Source organism: Bos grunniens, chromosome 13 (assembly GCF_055505025.1).
Source record: "Bos grunniens cultivar Pamir isolate PY7600 chromosome 13, Bosgru_T2T1.0, whole genome shotgun sequence".
NCBI lineage: Eukaryota > Metazoa > Chordata > Mammalia > Artiodactyla > Bovidae > Bos > Bos grunniens.
The window spans coordinates 46638293-46656752 of NC_141177.1; the positions used below are offsets into that span (position 1 = coordinate 46638293).

General features: G+C 42.0%; 1 protein-coding gene across 9 annotated transcripts in view; it reads right to left on the minus strand.

The window, feature by feature from the left end:
- Positions 1–4119: 4119 nt before the first annotated feature.
- Positions 4120–18460, minus strand: part of MKX (mohawk homeobox) — a 71648-nt gene continuing 57307 nt past the window's right edge. For 6 of the 9 annotated variants that reach the window (XM_086333871.1, XM_086333870.1, XM_086333872.1 and 3 more), the window contains exons 6-7: positions 6763–6796; positions 4120–6657 (exon numbers count right to left, since the gene is read on the minus strand). In XM_086333871.1, the coding sequence (XP_086189997.1) occupies positions 6471–6657; positions 6763–6796 (221 nt within the window). In that variant the 3' untranslated portion in view covers positions 4120–6470. The remainder of the gene's footprint in view (positions 6658–6762; positions 6797–18460) is intronic. The other 3 variants (XM_086333877.1, XM_086333876.1, XM_086333878.1) reach the window with 1 other exon arrangement.

Here is an 18460-nt window from a genome sequence, read left to right on the forward strand (position 1 = left end):
TTTAAGGTTCTAAATTTTTTTAATATTATAAAGTGAAAGTGAAGTCGCTTGGTTGTATCTGACTCTTTGTAACCCCATGGACTATAGCCTACCAGGCGCCTCTGTCCATGGGATTTTCCAGACAAGAGTACTGGAGTGGGTTGCCATTTCCTTCTCCAGGGGATCTTCCCAACCCAGGGATTGAACCCGGGTCTCCCGCACTGTAGGCAGACGCTTTACCATTTGAGCCAGTAGGGAAGTACTTTCAATATTATAACAGAAATAAAAATATATTAAAAACTGGGGAACTATTTGCAACCTATATTATAGACAAGGTTGTTGTTGTTGTTGAGTTGCCCAATCATGTCCAGCTCTTTGCGACCCCACGGAGAGCAGCACCTCAGGCCTCCCTGTCTATCCCATCTCCCAGAGTTTGCCCAAGTTCATGTTCCTTGCATTGATGATGCTGTCCAGCCATCTCTTCCTGTTATGGTAATGAAGTTATAAATACACAAAGAGCTCATACACATCACTAACAAACAGACAAGAGAAAGAAAGAAAGGGAAAACAGACAGACAGGTAGGCAGTTCACTGAATAGAAATACTAATGGCCAATAAGCTTATGCATAATGTTTCTCATCATTAAAACAATGATATAATTTTTACTTATGACATTTTCAAGTATTGAAAAGCGTAGTAATATTCAATGTTTTGACCAAGAGGAGGAAAACGGACACTCATGCCCTATTGTTAGAAGTGTAAAATGGTAAAACTTTAAAATGGTAATTTAGCAATGAACATCAAAAATTTAATGTACCTATTGTTTGACATTAATTCCACATCTAGTTATCTATTTGACAGATGTATAAGTGGCTGAGGGCTTCTTAGGTGGCTCAGTGTTAAAGAATCCACTTACCAGTGCAGGAGATATAGGACACGTAGGTTCAATCCTTCAGTCAGGAAGATCCACTGGAGGAGGAAATGGCAACCCACTCCAGTATTCTTGCCTGGAAAATCCCATGGACAGAGGAGCCTGGTGGGCTATAGACTACAGGGGTCTCAAAGAGTCAGACGTGACTGAGCAACTTAGCACACTTAAGTGGCTGAAGACATATATACACAAATACAGAGCTACTCAAATATGGTCTGCATAATGATGGTAGTCTATAGGTGGCTTGTTATTTGTCTGCCAGGAGATCAGAGGCCAGAATGTAGATCAGTCTCACTTTTAAGAGCACTATGAGTCCAGGTGACAGTTTTTTTTCGTAGAAAGACTTTCTTAAGAAAGCAGTATATTGATTTGTATTTGGTGAAAGCCCCTCATCTCACTGTGAAACAGCACTTTGAATAGCACTAGTTTATAATAACTAAAAACTGGAAATAACTCAAAAGTGTTTAGGGGTATTTGTTGGATAAACTTAATAACCCCAAACCCAAATTCTATGCATTCATTTAAAATAAGGAAATCTACACATGGTATATACACATATACACTCTCTCTATATATATATATGGGCTTCCCCAGAGGATCAGCAGGTGAAGAATCCACCTGCAGTGAAGGACTCGCAGGAGATGCAGGTTCAATCATTGGGTCAAGAAGATCCCCTTGGTAGTTATGAAGAACTCACCTGCCAATGAAGGAGGCATGAGACCTGGGTTCAGTCCCTGGGTTGGGAAGATCCCCTGGAGGAAGGCATGGCAACCCACTCCAGTATTCTTGCCTGGAGAATCCCATGGACAGAGGAGCCTGACAGGCTATAGTCCGTGGGGTCACAAAGAGTCGGACACAGCTGAAGCAACTGAGCATGTACCCATGCACTGTATATGTATACACACAGGATGGAGTGGAAGAAATTTTGCAAAGCAGTAGGAATAGATTAATAGTAAGAAGTACAAGATGAAGAAGTACAAAAAGTACAAGATGAAAAAGTACATGTACATAGAGTGTCTGGAAGCACACACAAGACGGTTTTGAACCATGGTTATCTTGGGGACATGGGATAGGGTGTGGGGCTTTTATGCTTATGTCCCTCTGTATAGCTTAAATGTGTCTACAACTAGCATAAGTTACATCTATGATGTTTTAAAATATGAATTAAAAATTTTGTTCAAAAGTAATGAATCAGGCTCACTGCAGAGTGAATTTCCAGAAACTGTAAATTTGAGCTGAAATTTCTTTCAGAATACTTACTGAGATAATCTTTAAATGGGATGGGATGAATTTCCATGGAGGCATTTGTGTGAAGATGTAAGAACACATCAGCTTGTCTTTCCTAACTCAGAAATCCATTTTTCTCACCTTATTATGGCCAATGCACACACCTCCCAAGGCAAATTTTAGTCCATCTCCAGGATGGATCTCAAAACTAGGAATTGGTGAAGTCAGGACTCTGTCCCTGCAGTGTGACAATCAGTGACCTAATTCAGATCGTGACTGTCACAAAGAAGTTCAGGACCAAAAGATACTTTGTGCTCAAAAAGGCCCGAAGATGGTGGATCATAGCAAGTCTTTTCAAAATCTAGGGTTCCTATATGCTTCATGGAAACCACAATTTATTCTGCCAGAAATTATGGGATATTAGGCCTTTCAGAGTCATCTGGAACACATTAATAATCATTAACATTTGTACAGTACCATGCAGTTTGCAAAGCACTTTCTTATCCACTGTCTTACTCAATCCTCATAACAGACCTTTGGGGTAGGTAGATTTTATAGATCAGGTTTTATAGATGTAAACACTGGGTACAGAAGGCTTATGTTTATTCCCAAAAGACACTGAGGAGTGAAAAGGTGAAGCCAGGCTGTGGCAGCCTAGATTCTTACCACCACCCCACACTGCCTTCCAAGGCATCTGACTTAAGTGGTGCAGACAGAAGCGCCTGGGCAGCTTGCTTTTATTCTCTGTGTTTATTTGCCTGATGTTATGCCTTTGAGCTGGATGAGTTTTAAAGCAGACCATGGCTGTTGCCACTGTTTGTTAAACATCGCTACTTGGAGTGAGCAGAGAGTACAGACAGCAGTTTGAGTTCTTGGTCATCTTGAACAGGATCAAGCAGGACAAACAGAGGGGAAAGCAATTCTTATTGACGGAATGAAGGAAGCCATAGCACACGCTGCGTTTTCTATGGGCACATCTGTTCTTTCTACCTTGGTTCTACTTTAAGCTTTTCTCCAGGAAGTTCAAAGTGACGGTAATAAAATGATCTTTCTTGAAGGCCTAGTTTTGATACCTACTTTAACTATTTCACGCAATCTTCCATGTCAGAGAGCTTTTCTTTCCCAAGGTTCTTTATTAAACTATCTACATCTCGTATTCCACTTATATTTCTACTTCCTTGCACATAAGCTCCATAGAGAGGAATTAAAATTATATGATAATACCTTCCAGTTACTGAGCACCTATTAACTGCCAAACAATGTGGTAGGGGGCTTCCCAGGTGGTGGTAGTTGTGAAGAACTCACCTGCCAATGAAGGAGGCATGAGACCTGGGTTCAGTCCCTGGGTTGGGAAGATCCCGTGGAGGAGGGCATGGCAACCCACTCCAGTATTCTTGCCTAGAGAATCCCATGGACATAGGAGCCTGGTGGGCTGCAGACCCATCAGGTCGCCAAGAGTCGGACACGACTAAGCGACTCAGCACACAGGCACCCCCTGTGGCAGGCACTTTGTATATCATATATTATCTTTAAACCTTGCAGCACACTCTACGGGTTATAACTCATTGCTCTCACTTTGCGGGACTGGGTCTGGACCCATCGGTAGTGAGTGGCAGAGCTGGGATGGATGCAGGCACACATCTGTGTAGCCTCAAAGCCAAGGTTCTCTCTAACTCACAGCTCGCAATAATAATGCGTATTGTATTAGCTACTGGAGGAAGGTATTTAATGAAAACGTTCATTTTAAAGTTCTGTATTTTAACAGTGAGCATCATACATTCTTTTCCTCAGCTCTTAAAAGGTGGGTTGGTGGTGATCTCAGGTGGTCTCAGGTGATGAAATTCAACGCTGATCCAAATGTGAAGCTCCCACATCACATCCCTGACCAACCTTAGGAGAATTATGGCACATAATGGACCCTTTTGTTCTGCTTCTCTTTCCACCTGGTCAGCTCTCAAAGGAAAACAACATTCTTATGATCATTGTGAGGTCTAGAAATTAACTTTTATTTTAAATCTGTCAAGAACTCCTGGCAGTTATTAATTTTATTAAAATGATTACATATGGCAAAACAAAGAATAGAGGTAATTCTATTTCTCTACAACATAAATTATGAGTTAGGGTCTCAGCTGCTGACTCAGCATTGTTGAAGAATTTTTTTTAAAGGATTGGGGGGAGGACTTTAATTTCCAGAAAATATTAAAGCAGCATAAGAAAAAAAAAAGTAAAAGTAATTGCAACTGGAGATACTGCCTAGGATGTGCTAATTATATAATTGTCTTGATGTATTTATAGACCAGACTCCAAGCTTTGGTGTTTAAAAACAAAAAATCATGTGAAGAGCTGTCCTTATTGATTTGTCATCTGTAATTTATAACATAGAACAAATTTGCTGATTCTTTTTGAAAAGGTGGTAAAAATCAATTATGACTAATTTAAATAAAAAAGCAACCAGCATTCATTTATCTAACTGAAATATGTAAAAACAAAAACAATTTTATTAAAATATTTAATACCAGAATAACTTATAATAGTATGAAAAAGAGTGAAGTACTTGTCCTTAGTTTTCACTGACATGATCACATTTTGGCAAACTTGTTTTATAAAGATTCCAAAGTTTTTATCATGGATCTATAACTATTTAAGGATCTTATAAACCAAAAGAACTCATACTTCATCTGATCATACAGTCATAACTTACATATCTTGCTTTGCACTTACTCTTACTGCAAACAGCAACTTAGAAAACAAAGTAAAAATATATATATATACAAAATATTTTTATATCAAATTATTTTCATTACACTAAATAAACCCAACCCCCAAATGTTATGTTACATGAAAAAGTGTCCTACAATTTATATCAAGACTGATACTGTCCATATATCAACTAGAGCAGCCTTTGGTTTTAAATGTATTTTGCAAAATAAAGAAAAATATCACCATGCGGCTGCACTGCTGGCTGTCATTCACACTCACAAAAATGCTTTCCAGTTTTTAAAAAAAATTATAAAATAGATTACATACCCAGAAAAAACATCCCAACATAAGAGTCAAGGCTCTTTTACTTCTCTGAGCACAAATACTCTGTTATATTTGGCATCTCTTCTGTTTATTCAAACTTCAAGCCTCCCCAAGCTGATGAGAATACTAACGTTTGACTGAAAAAGATCTTCTTTCTTGATATTGATTATTCTCACTCAATGATAGCCTAATTTAGAAACAAAATGTACTTTATTTTAATGCATGATTTCATTTTAATGTCCTACTTGGCAAAATTCAGAGACTGTTCAATGTTTGTTTTCCATATGTCTTAAATTTAAAAATCAATGTTGTGTGTATATGTATACCCACAGAGATCCATTTCCTTTATTGCCTTGTTCTCAATGCAGTGTAAGTTGCCCATCAGCAATTGTGATTTGAAATGAACCAAATAAAAGGTTTTTCCATGTGAAAAAGAGCTATTCCGTATGAAAAACAGTTTCCATCACAAAAAACACTGACTCTAATGCAAATGGGATTATGTTTTAAAACTAAATTATAAATTGAGTTTTACACAGGAAAATTTCGAGTTACTGAGATAACGAAGTTTTTGAAAACTTCGGCAAAACTTGAGAAAAAAATCCAAATCAATTCTAAAGAGCATCATGGTGTCTTCCAGCAGTGCTTAAAGACTTATTTTTCTGATCGCATTCATTGCCATTTTCCTTGAATGTATACATTATGTGATTCCCAAGCCTTTCCTTTTGGAAGTTTGTAACCTACCAGATATCCAGGCAGGATACATGCATAAAATTCTCACTGTCACTCTGCAAAGCACATTGAACAATTTTAAATATTGCAGATTTTTTTTTTTTAAAAGGAACATTTCATCTGGGCTGAAGAGATTTCCAAGCTTTAACATGGGAACTAGTGAACACATTTCAAGGTGTTCAGCAGTTTTGGTTCCAGTCCTGGCACCGGTGGCAGGTCCATCCAGAATAAAGCTCACAGTTTAGTAAGCATTGTGGTGCTATCGTTTTGAGGCACTGCTGCTCTGCTGTGCCCACGTTGTAACTTATTTTCAAGAAGCAAGGCACTTACTGTAACGGCAACACAGACATTTTACGCATACTTGGAGTAACATAAAATAAGTTAATATTTTTGATTAAAGTGGAGTTTTATAATTTATATGTCTTTTACAGAAGCAACTAAATGATACATTTAGGATGATTAAAAATAAGAAGAGGTTTGAGAGGGAGTCATTGTCACTCCTGCTCCAGCTCTTAGGATGAGGGTTTATGAAAAAACACTGATGCGAAGAACTGCCATCCATCTGAAAAGTGACAAACTCTTAAAACTGCGGAACCAGGGGCACTTTGACCGTCTTCACTTCCGCAATGTGGGACGACTTCTGGATGATGCAGCTGGTGGTCCCCTGCGGCTTGTCCTTTCCCTGCGCGAGATTGGTTAAGGCCATGGCTGCGTTGATCTCCTTCCAGTATGTGTCATCCTTGCTCGGTCCCTTTCTAGTAGCTGCACTGGATTTAAGCAGAACAGAAAGAAAATGATCAAACTCACAGCAGCGTACGTAGAAAAGATCATCACTGAAAAGCATGGATGGCAAATAAAAACATACCACTCACCTGTCACCCTTATTAGATCCATTTTCCAGAGTGTCTGTAAAGAAAAGCAAAGATTGGATTACTTTTCTTTTTTTGTTTTCTTTTTAAAAAAAAAAAAAAAAACACCCAGTATTTACTTATTTCTGGCTGTGTTGGATCTTTGTTGCTGCTTGGGCTTTTTCTCTAGTTGGGGTGAATGGGGGTTCTCTCTAGTTGCGGTGCACGGGCTTCTGATAGGCGTGGCTTCTTTGGTTGCAGAGCACAGGCTCCAGCACACTCAGGCATCGGTAGCTGCAGTGCATAGGCTCAGGAGTTGCAGCTCCCAGACTCTAGAGTGCAGGCACAATAGTTGTAGCATACAGGCTTAGCTGCTCCACAGCATGTGGGATCTTTCCGGATCAAGCATCAAACTCTCTTCTCCTGCACTGGCAGGAGGATTTTTTACCACTAAGCCACCAGGAGAGCCTGAACTATAAAATAGGGGCTCCTGGATGATCTTTGGAGTGCCTGTAGCTCAACAGTCTATGGTTTCCTGGAAATCAAACCTCATCTCAGGAAAAAGACTGGCAAATAGTCCCCTCTGGCAAGTCAGCAGATGAACATGACCCAGTGCTGACAGCAACCTGGAATTCCTGGTGTATCAGAACAAGCAGCTCTGGTGTGTAAGGTCCACATAAGCCCTGCACCCTTCATTGCAGGGAATGAAGCGTAGGGTGTGGCCTCTGCTCATGCATTTTCACCTTTGGTTTAGATTGGCTCCTTCACTCAGAACACGCATGTCTATCAAAACCACATTATTACGAAGGAGGATGAAATGGGTTTCTGGTCTGGATTAAGCCTCTCTAGGGGAACTCCTTTGGCCAAAAGAACGAGATATTGGGAACACAAAAACAGACATGCTGGAGGGAAAGATTCCAGAGGGTAAAGAAGTGGGGGAAGAACAAAGAATGGGGTTGGGACTCCCCATCAGCCTTCAGTTCAGTTCAGTTCAGTCACTCAGTCATGTCCGACTCTTTGCGACCCGTGAATCGAAGCACACCAGGCCTCCCTGTCCATCACCAACTCCCGGAGTTCACTCAAACTCACGTCCATCGAGTCGGTGATGCCAACCAGCCATCTCATCCTGTCATCCCCTTTTCCTCCTGCCCCCAATCCCTCCCACCATCAGAGTCTTTTCCAATGAGTCAGCTCTTTGCATGAGGTGGCCAAAGTACTGGAGTTTCAGCTTTAGCATCATTCTTTCCAAAGAACACCCAGGACTGATCTCCTTAGAGACCCCAAAATACAGTAGTTAAGTCACTGCCATCAACAACCACCACTACCACCAAGAAGCTGCAGGAGGCGCTGTGCCACACATGAGAAGCACAAGAAACATGGCATTTGCTCACAGCTGTCTCTGAACTCGATGGTTTCTGGAAAGCTTTCTCCTGCTCCCAGTCCTCTCCTTTTCTTCTTCTCTCCTAACCCAGTATTTCTGAAGGCCATTTTTTTTTCTCTGCAATTCTCAAGGCTAGTTAGGCCATGCACCCCAATGTCCAGCCCTGGGCTCCCAGAGGGTTGTGGAACCAGGAGAGACCTGGGGGGAAGAGCATGAACATGATAATAATATAGTCCAGCCATGGCGGCACTTCCAGGGACGAGAGGGAAGAGAAAACAGCAATATGGCCACTTCGACATAGTAGCTAAACTTTGATGCCTTCAGAAAAGAGTCAGTGAAGTGTGTTCACACATCCTGAGTCAGGCCGTGCAGTGAAGACCTGAGACAATAATGGTCGCCGTGAGCTCTTTGCACAACCTTTTACTCAAGGCCCACCTCACCCCCGCACCAAAAAAAAAAAAAAGGAAGACATCAAGCGAAACAAAAGCACTTAGTGAATAAATGACAAAGTCGTTAAATGAATTTAATAAATAAATAAATGAGACTACGTGTGCTGCTGTGCTGTGCTTAATCCCTAAGTCCTGTCTGCCTCTTTGTGACCCCATGGGCTGTAGCCGCTAAGCTCCTCTGTCCATGGGATTCTCCAGGCAAGAATACTGGAGTGGGTTGCCATGCCCTCCTCCAGGGGGTTTTCCCAACCCAGGGATATTACCCTGGTGGATTCCTTACTGTCTGAGCCACCAGGGAAGCCCAAGGCTACATGTGTCTGGCCCCAAATGGAACAATAAATGTTAGTCCCTTTGGTTTTCTTTTAAGGCATCTTTGGAAAAATAAGTGGATCCGTGAGCAGTTGATCACCTTCTGGACCTTCTGGCCCCTGCAAGGTCAGCTTGGACGGTTAGCTCCACCTCTGCTGCTTGATAATTTTGGAATTAGAATATTACTCATGTAAATAGAAGAAAAACAATGACAACTTTGAATTCACAGAACTGTGATGATCCTAGCTTACTATGTCCTATGTTCCTTGTATGATTCTAGGCACTTTGGGTCTAACTTATTTGGTGTTAGTAACTTTGGCCACCTGATGTGAAGAGCTGATTCACTGGAAAAGGAGGAGAAGGAGCCCACAGAGGATGAGATGGTTGGATGACATCACCAACTCAATGGACATGAGTTTAAGCAAGCTCCGGGAGATGGTGAAGGACAGGGAAGCCTGGCGTGCTGCAGTCCATGGGGTCGCAAAGAGTTGGACATGACTTAGCGACTGAACAACAACAAAAAAAACTCTGCGTGTGGGCAGCAAGTCTCTGCTGTCTATTAAGTCTTTCTTTGTTTGGTGCTATTATCTGCAAATCTTTGCTCAATGATGACAGAGACAACAGAGAATAAGTCAATACCTTTGTTTAGGACAAGAAAAGCTAACAACATTGGACATTTTACACAGAGAGAGAATAAAAAAGGGGGTTAGCCTTTGCTCACTTTTGTCCACAAATTGCAACCATTCTGTTGCCAAAGAGAAACAATAGGTGTTGGAGATATTTATTCAGTGGAAAGTCTTGGCAAAAGCAGAGTAAGGTCCATGATTCCCTAAACAACGTTAGGGAAATAACACAACCTAATTTAGAGAAGACCATGTGACTCACGTTCTGGCTCAGGGATGGAGCTCTCTCGAATGTTCAGAATCAGATTCCCCACCTGGACTGTGAACAGTGAGTGGTTACAGAGCAGAGGACAGGAAGGAAGCAGGTGGCTGCCGACTGCACATGCAAGGAAGACACAGACATCCCTGTGAAGGTCCACGGAGAGCTTCCTTGGCCCCCTTGCCAGCTAGACACTGCAAGCACTCCCTAACTTCATGACTGCTTGCTGGAAGCATTCCACCAACAAACACCTTGACCACAGCCAACTGTGAAACTGTAAAACTCTGCTTACTCTTGGGGCCTATGTGTTTTACAGTTTGGTGCTTATGAAAATACACTTCAAAGTGTAAGCACAGAGACCCCATCCCCATTTGGGAGTTCTTCATTAGTTTCAGGAATTTTCACAATGTCCTTGCAACAAAGAGGATTCCTGTGTTTTATTTCTAGGGCAGATGGGCACTTAGTGTCATTAGGTATGGGTTCAGGTTCCTTTCCCAACCACAGAAGAAAAGGTTTCATAAAAAAAGGAATGAAAAGAAACAGTCTGCTTCTGTATCAGTCCAGTGTTAAAACAGCATGTAACAAATTTCAATGTCAAAGATTTCAAACCGAGAAGGAAAAGCTGACTGTGACTGCTTTTGGGGGTGGGGGTGGGGGGGTCTCTGAACCAGGTTTTGGTTCAGAACATACACTGGTGTTAGAAGGGTGTGCTTTTCCTACTACTGGGTATTATGTATCTGAGAGACACCCCCCACCCCCGCCCCCTCAGAGGCGCAGTTCCCAGAGGAAGCAGCCAGGGGAAGACAGCAAACAGGGGCCCTTTTACTCTGAAACATTCGTGCTTTTGTAGGAAAGCGAAGGACTATAAAGATCTGGCAGTTTGGGGAGACTTTTTTCCCCCCTATTCCTTGCGCTGAGATGAAATCTGGGGAAATGCCCCAGATTATCTGAGGGGAGTTCAGAAAATGCACGACCTGCTCATTCTATGAAATAATTGTGTTAAATGTGATTTTTTTTTTTTTTCACATGCTCTTTTCCTTTGAAGTATAAACCGGCTGGCAGTCATTTGGTTCAATGGCTTTGTGTCTTTTCAGCTGATCATCAGGATTTAAGGAAGGGTGGGTTTCTGAACACTTCTCCCCCTCCCCACTTCCAACTCAACGCCACTGCAGCAGATGGGCGGTCTCGTTGGCTCTCCTCCAGGAGTGGCACCCAGTAGCTCAAGGAAGGATCTGACAGGAGAAGGAAGGGCTCTGAACGCTGCTGAAAAGAGGGCAGTCTGAGCCAGAGCAGGCGTTTCCCTGACGCTAATTACCATGCACAGACCCGAGGTCTATGCATGTCCTACATTCAGCTCAGCCTATCTCCTACTCTGCAAGTAGCTTGGCTCAGCCTCTCCCACGTCTGAGCTAAAATGCCTTTTTAGATCCTCAGGTTCCAAAAATCAGCTACGCTGTCAATTACCATAAAAGCAACTGGTTGGCAGGAACAACTTACTGAACCAGCCAAAAGAGCATGTTTTAAGACCAAAAAAGAAAAGGAATGAAAAAGAAAAAAAAAAAAAAAAAGGCTTGCGTAGTTAGGAAAATCTTGGATGCTGTAAAACCCAAACCATGTTGAAACTTAAAATGGGGCTATCCTCAGTTTGGACATGTGTTTCCTTATAAAGTTAAGTAGAGAAACAATTATAAAGGAAATTCAGTCCTACTGCACCTCAGAGTCCTGTGAGCGCAAAGCCCTGTGGGCAGAGTGTCCATTCAAGTTTGAGAAACATGGTTCAGAAATATTAACTCTGAAATATATATTCCTGAGGTAACATTTCTGGTCATAAAAAGAGACAAAAATAGGGCCAAAGCTTTTGTGCTGAGATGGTTTTCAAATTTAATCAGTTAAGTCCTAAAGTTAGGAATGTCTTGGAATGTTTCCCCAAAGACTACTCACACCACAGAAAGGTAAATAAAATTATGTCTAAGAACCTGAGTATCTCTAATTAAGTGATCTGAGTCATCCATCCATTGTGTGTTTTCCTAAATGAAGGGGGAGAGAGAGCTCCAGATGCTTGACATCTGTACCCTCTCACCCTTGGTCGGTTTGGGGGCCGCTGCTGGAGACAGCAGGGGTGGATACCCAGGCCCAGTGCTTCTCACCTCAGCGTCCTGAGGGCCCCTGGCACACCACCCGGATCATCTCTGGAGTTACTTACATACTTGGCGCAGCGGACATAAAGACTGAGACTCTTGGGGAATTGGCCAGATATGAAGCCTCACTAAGATTCCGAAATACTGATTGCTCCAAATTTTCAGGATCTCATAATAGACAGATCCCCATTCCCATTGTTCTGTCTGTCCCTACTTCCCTAGGCACTAGGTCTGGGCTGGGTTCACACACCTGGCTAACTGATTCCACTGTAACTCTACATTTATTTACTTTTAAAAACAGAATTTCGGGACTTCCCTAGAGGTCCAATGGTTAAGACTTCGCTTTCCAAGGCAGAGGGTGTGGGTTCGATCCCAGGTAGGTGAGCTAAGATCCCACATGCCTCCGGCCAAAAAAGAAAAACAAAACATAAAACAGAAGCAATATTGTAACAAATTCAATAAAGACTTTAAAAATGGTGGCAAAACTAATACAATTATGTAAAGTTTAAAAATAAAATAAAATTAAAAAAAAATGGTTCCCATCAAAAAAAATCTTAACAAATAAACATTTAAAAAAAATAAAAGTAGCATTTGTTGTTGCTCTCTAATAAGAAAGTCATGTAGGTTTGCTGCAGAAAATACAGGAAAAAGTGGAAAAGAGAAAATCGAGCGCAGTTTAGGGATAACTCGAATTAATATTTGGATGAATGGCCTCCCAAAGTAAGTTTATATACATTTTTTTAAAAAGAGAGTCATTTTGTACATGTTTTAGAACTTGCTTTTCCACTGAACGTCTACCTTTTCCTTACCTTTTGCTAACAAATAAGATAATACTCTATCACCTGGCCTACCCTGATGTGGCAACATTTGTTTTTTCTTTTTGAACCTATGAAAAAGAAACAGCTTGAAAAAATTCAAAATCTAGCTCCACTCAGTTTAAACTTGGATATTGAGAATCTTGAATGTTATAAGAAGGGGCTACCATTAACAATTACTAGCATTTCATCATTGAAGCGATCTTGGTTGATAAAGCCACCTTCAAAGACTATGGCAAGGTCAAAAGCATTGTTTACATAGAAAGCCTATTAAAAACCTATCAACATCTTTTCCGGAGAAGGAAATGGCAACCCACTCCCGTACTCTTGCCTGGAAAATCCCTTGGAGGGAGGAGCCTTGTAGGCTACAGTCCATGGGGTCGTGAAGAGTCAGACACAACTGAGCGACTTCACTTTCACTTTTCACTTTCATGCATTGGTGAAGGAAATGGCAACCCACTCCAGTGTTCTTGCCTGGAGAATCCCAGGGACGGCGGAGCCTGGTGGGCTGCCGTTTATGGGGTCACACAGCGTCGGACACGACTGAAGTGACTTAGCAGCAGCGGCGGCAGCAACATCTTTTCTGTACTTTTTGCTAGTATTTTAGACCATAAAGATACCCCCCGCCAAAAAAAAAAAACAACACTTGGTGTAGCGTTAGTTGCTCAGTCATGTCTGACTTGTTGCCATCCCATGGACTGTAGTCCACCAGTCTCCTCTGTCCATGGGATTCTCTAGGCAAGACTACTGGAGTGAGTTGACATTTCCTTCTCCAGAGGATCTTCGTGACCCAGGGTTCAAACCCAGGTCTCCTGAATTGCAGGCAAACTCTTTACCATTTGAGCTACAGGGAAGACCTCAAAAAGGCTTATCTCCTTCCTTATTATTTAATCTGTAATATTAAAAAAAAATGATCCAAATCACGGAATAGGAAACCTAAAGCTCTGTTGAGCTCATCCTTGCACTTGAATAATTTTATTCATTTATTTATTGGCTGGGCTGGGTCTTCATTGCTGCATAGGGTTTACTCCAGTTGCAACAAGGGGGACTACTCTCCAGTAGAAGTGCTCCCGCTCCTCACTGCGGTGGCTTCTCTAGTGGCAAAGCACGGGCTCTAGGGCACGTGGCCTTGGGAGTGGTGAAGGGGTTCAGTTGCCCTAAGGCATGTGGAAGCTCCTGCCATGTTTCCTGCACTGGCAGGAAGATTCTTTATCATTGAGCTACCAGGAAGCCCCATCTTTGCACTTTAAGTTAGAGTTACACTCCCTAGCAACAGTGGTCCCCAACCTTTTGGCTCCAGGGAATGGTTTCATGGATAACAATTTTTTCCACGGACTGGTGTGTGAGGGGGATGGTTTCAGGATGATTCTCATAAGGAACATGCAATCACTTTGCTGACAAAGGTCCGTCTAGTCAAAGCCATGGTTTTTCCAGTAGTTATGTATGGATGTGAGAGTTGGACCATAAAGAAGGCTGAGTGCCAAAGAATTGATGCTTTTGAACTGCAATGTTGGAGAAGACTCTTGAGAGTCCCTTGGGCTGCAAGAGATCAAACCAGTCAATTCTAAAAAAAAATCAATGCTGACTATTCACTGGAAGGACTGATGCTGAAGCTGAAGCTCCAATACTTTGGCCACCTGATTTTCGAAGAGCCAACTCATTGAAAAAGACTCTGATGCTGGTGAAGATTGAGGACAGGAAGAGAAGAGGGAGCAGATAGCATCACTGGTTGGATAGCATTACCGACTCAATGGACATGAGTTTGAGCAAACTCCAGGAGACAGTGAAGGACAGGGAAGCTTGGCATGCTGCAGTCCATGGGGTTGCAAAGAATCAGACATGACTGAGGAACTGAACAACAACAACCATCTAGCTCCCTCGCATGTGTAATTCACAGTAGGGTTTGCGTTCCTAGGAGACTCTAATGCCACTCCTGATCTGACTGGAAGCAGAGCTCAGGTAATGCCAAACCATGGGGAGTGGCTGTAAATACAGAAGAAGCTTTGCTCACTTGCCCCGCCCTTCACCTCCACAGGCCAGGGACTGGACCAGCCTTTGGCCCCGGGGGCCTCTGTTCTATGATCCCCCTTGCATCACCAGGAGGGAATAACTGCTAAGTAACTGCCAGACAGCTGTTACTGCATCACTTTTAGAGGAAATGTTTGTGGTTATCCTCTCTTTAAGGGTAGTGAGAGCTTTTGAATGAGTAAAGATAAATCATCCTGAGTGATTCTGCCCAAAAAGGAAGGGAAAAAAACCTATCCAACAACCTGTAACATTTATCTGTTGATGATTCAGCTGCTTTTTTTTCCAGCGTCACAGACCAAAAGTGAATTGCACTTTAAAAGTTCAGCATGACAGGAAAAGATTGCCATGAAAACTCCGTGACTATCAAGGCTATTGCTCATGGAAGGATTATGGAGCCTTTTGGAATAGTGAAGTGAAGTGAAGTGAAAAGTCGCTCAGTCGTGTCCGACTCTTTGCAACCCCATAGACTATACAGTCCATGGAATTCTCCAGGCCAGAATACTGGAGTGGGTAGCCTTTCCTTCTCCAAGGGATCTTCCCAACCCAGGGATCAAACCCAGGTCTCCCGCATTGCAGGCAGATTCTTTACCAGCTGAGCCACAGGGGAAGCCCTTTGCAATCGTGAAAATTACAAAATGAAACCCACCTCAGCTTCATGGATGGAAGTGGTATTTTTTTTTCCCTTTTGCAATATACTAGCTACATTATTTATCCTGGGGCCTTAAAGAATGAGTGGCTTCCAAAATTATTTGAGTTTAGAGAAAAATCTTTTCCAAAAATTAAGCCAGTGTTTCCTCTAGCCATGACTTCCACCATTTGGCTGAGGATTCTTCTCCTTCCTGTTACCTCTCATGTGGGCTGGCCCCACACTACAGCTATCGGTGCCCAGATGGCCTGCATCCACATGGTCCTCACCTTCACTTGCCTTTCTGTCAATGCAGCCTGCTCTCTATCTCCTCCCAGAAAATAAAACATTAGAAACCACACCCCTCTACTAGACCAATAGTGAAGAGGGGAAAGCTTTCAGGATAGGTTATAGTTGCATGAACAAAAGCAGAACACCTTCCTTGTTCCAGGAGCACACGTGCCTGTGGATAAACCTGTAAATGTTGTGGGGTCCTTATCAGTTAGGGGGCTACAGAGCCTTCCTGTGACTTTTCTGACTATGCAGAGGGCCTCCTTGTTAATTATGAGCTGAACCTTTGTTCTGGTAAAACAGTTATTTTGACCTCATCAGTCTGGACTAGAGGACTAAAGGCACAGGAAGTGGGATTTGCAACTTGAAAGTAACATTTCAAATATGCACAGTACCACCCAATTAGAATGTCTCAGCTCCACTTTCCATCTTTCCCACTAAAGATATTAAATGTCCTCAATCCTAAATTACTCTGCGTGGTCCCATTACCAAGATCGCTCCTCTGTGATCTCAAGGGCTTCACCTTCCCAAAGTTGAAAACCTTCAGTCTGAAATTTCACTTTGAAGATCAGAATGTAGTCTCTGGGGAGGAAACTGTTGGTAAGTAACCAGAAAGGGGGTCTGGAAATGTTAAGTATTCTCATTTCTATTCTTAGCACGTCATTGCTAACTCTGAGGGTGGTCTGGTGTGAAGTACAGAGGCAGTGTGGGCCAGTGGGTAAAGCCCAGACCCTAGAGCCAGAGGCTGGAGTTGGATCTCTGCTCCACCACTGATTCTCTGTGTGACAGTCTGCCATCAGATTGACCTCTCTGTGCTCTGACTTTCTTACCTAGAAAGTGGGGCTAATCACATTAGATTCAAGGTTGTTATGAGGACCGTGTGATTTCATATTTTCTGAAACTACTTACAAGAAAGCTTAAGCATATATACCAAGAACTACTGATACATAAATCCTTGTAAAAAATTAACCTCTCAGAGAGGTTGAATGTAGTCACCAGAAAAATTAGTATTGTTCAGAGATTTGATATGAAAACCATTATGTAAGACGGAATATTTTAACTCTGGGCAAAGCCCATCAGCCTAGATTAATGGATTAAGTGTGCAGAATCTATCATCTTCAAAGACAAAATGGCTCTTCTGATGCTATTTTGTGCCAAAGTACGGTAACATGCCAAGACAGAGAACACTGGAGCCACATTAAAGAATATCCACTGACTTTAAGTGTCTAATGGATTTTGTTACTTTATTTTCTCAAGGGGAATACTGGAGATGTCACCCAAATGTTTCATTCATGAAAGTGAAGTTTTCAGCCAAAATCTCAGAAAACGACTTCCTAATTATACACGAATAACTTGTGTGTGTGCCTGTGTGTTACAAGGAGCATTAATTGTTTATAAAAGTGCTCTCTTTTACATGCAAGTTGGGCTACTAGTTCTAAAAACAGGGTAGACTTACTCTGATTCTTGGCTAAACTTTAGTTTTGTCCCAAGGTGATGACATTGACATTCATCCACCAAGTTTTCCAACAATGCAAAACAGCCATGGGTGTGGCTGCCACACCGCAGTTCTAGGCGGTTGATGTTTAGTAAATATATAGCTGAATAGTGTTAGGTTAGAAAGTACTAATACAACTTCCTTTAGCGGAAAAAAAAAAAAAAAAGGCCTTTTAAATGGAAAAATGTGTATTTGTTATAATCTAGAAAGTGGCTGGAAAATCTGGCTCCATCTATGTATTTTTAAGCTCGTCAGTATCTCTGAAAAATCATCAAAAAGTACTTCTGCTTTGATATATGAACTGTAGTGTATCCTTGACTTGGCTCACATTATGGCCATGCTTTTCAAATTCCTTAATACCATCTCCAGAAATGACACTTCAGACTAGGCGATCTTGCTGTTAAACCTGTCTGAATGCATTAACACCAGAAATGACACAATAAGAGAGAGGATGTTTGCCAACTTCTTGGCTCTTTCAGAAGAGGAGCAAATGACAGTTTCTCTACTCACAGTTCATCTGCTGTATTTATTAATAGAAAAGAAGCATATTTCAGACATAGAGGAACTGTACTACCAGTCCTTCTCCTACATTTCAAGTACATTTGGATGTTGCTAATACACTTGAAATGTTAAAACTATACTTGGCATGTCAGGGTTCTATGTTCACACATTTCTACACTTAAAAGGTTCTGTGATTTTCTGCCTTTAATTTCAGGGACAGTCATTTAAAGTCTAAACTAGGGTGGGGAAGGACTTTGAAATGAAAATTGGGAAGGTTTTTGTTGGTGGTGTGGAAGGCAGGAGGCATAAAGATGAGGTAGAAGATTTTGCTGGCCGTGGGTGCGGCTGTAGGTCCAAGCATTCCCCTAGTCTAGAAGTCTTCTGATGACCCCCTTGGACCAAGAGAAGACCACATAATCACCAGGAATCTATTTGTGAAATGGCATAGGGGCTTCTTAGGTGGCATAATGGTAAAGAATTTGCCTGCCAATGCAAGAGATGCAAGAGATGTGGGTTGGTTCCTGGGATTAGGAAGATCTAGAGTAAGAATCGGCAACCCTCTCTGTTATTCTTGCCTGGAGAATCCCATGGACAGAGGACCCTGGTGGGTTACAGTCCATGGGGTCACAAAGAGTTGGACATGACTGAGCACACACACAATGGCGTATATAGGTCCTATTCCACTGCTGTCACCCAAAGGTAGGATATAAAAATTTTCTTTAAAAAAGAAGGGGATAAGTTGCTTACCTCTAACAAGTTGATCAGTTTGGGGAGAAATCAGAAACATTTTATAGGTCAAGCCCATGAT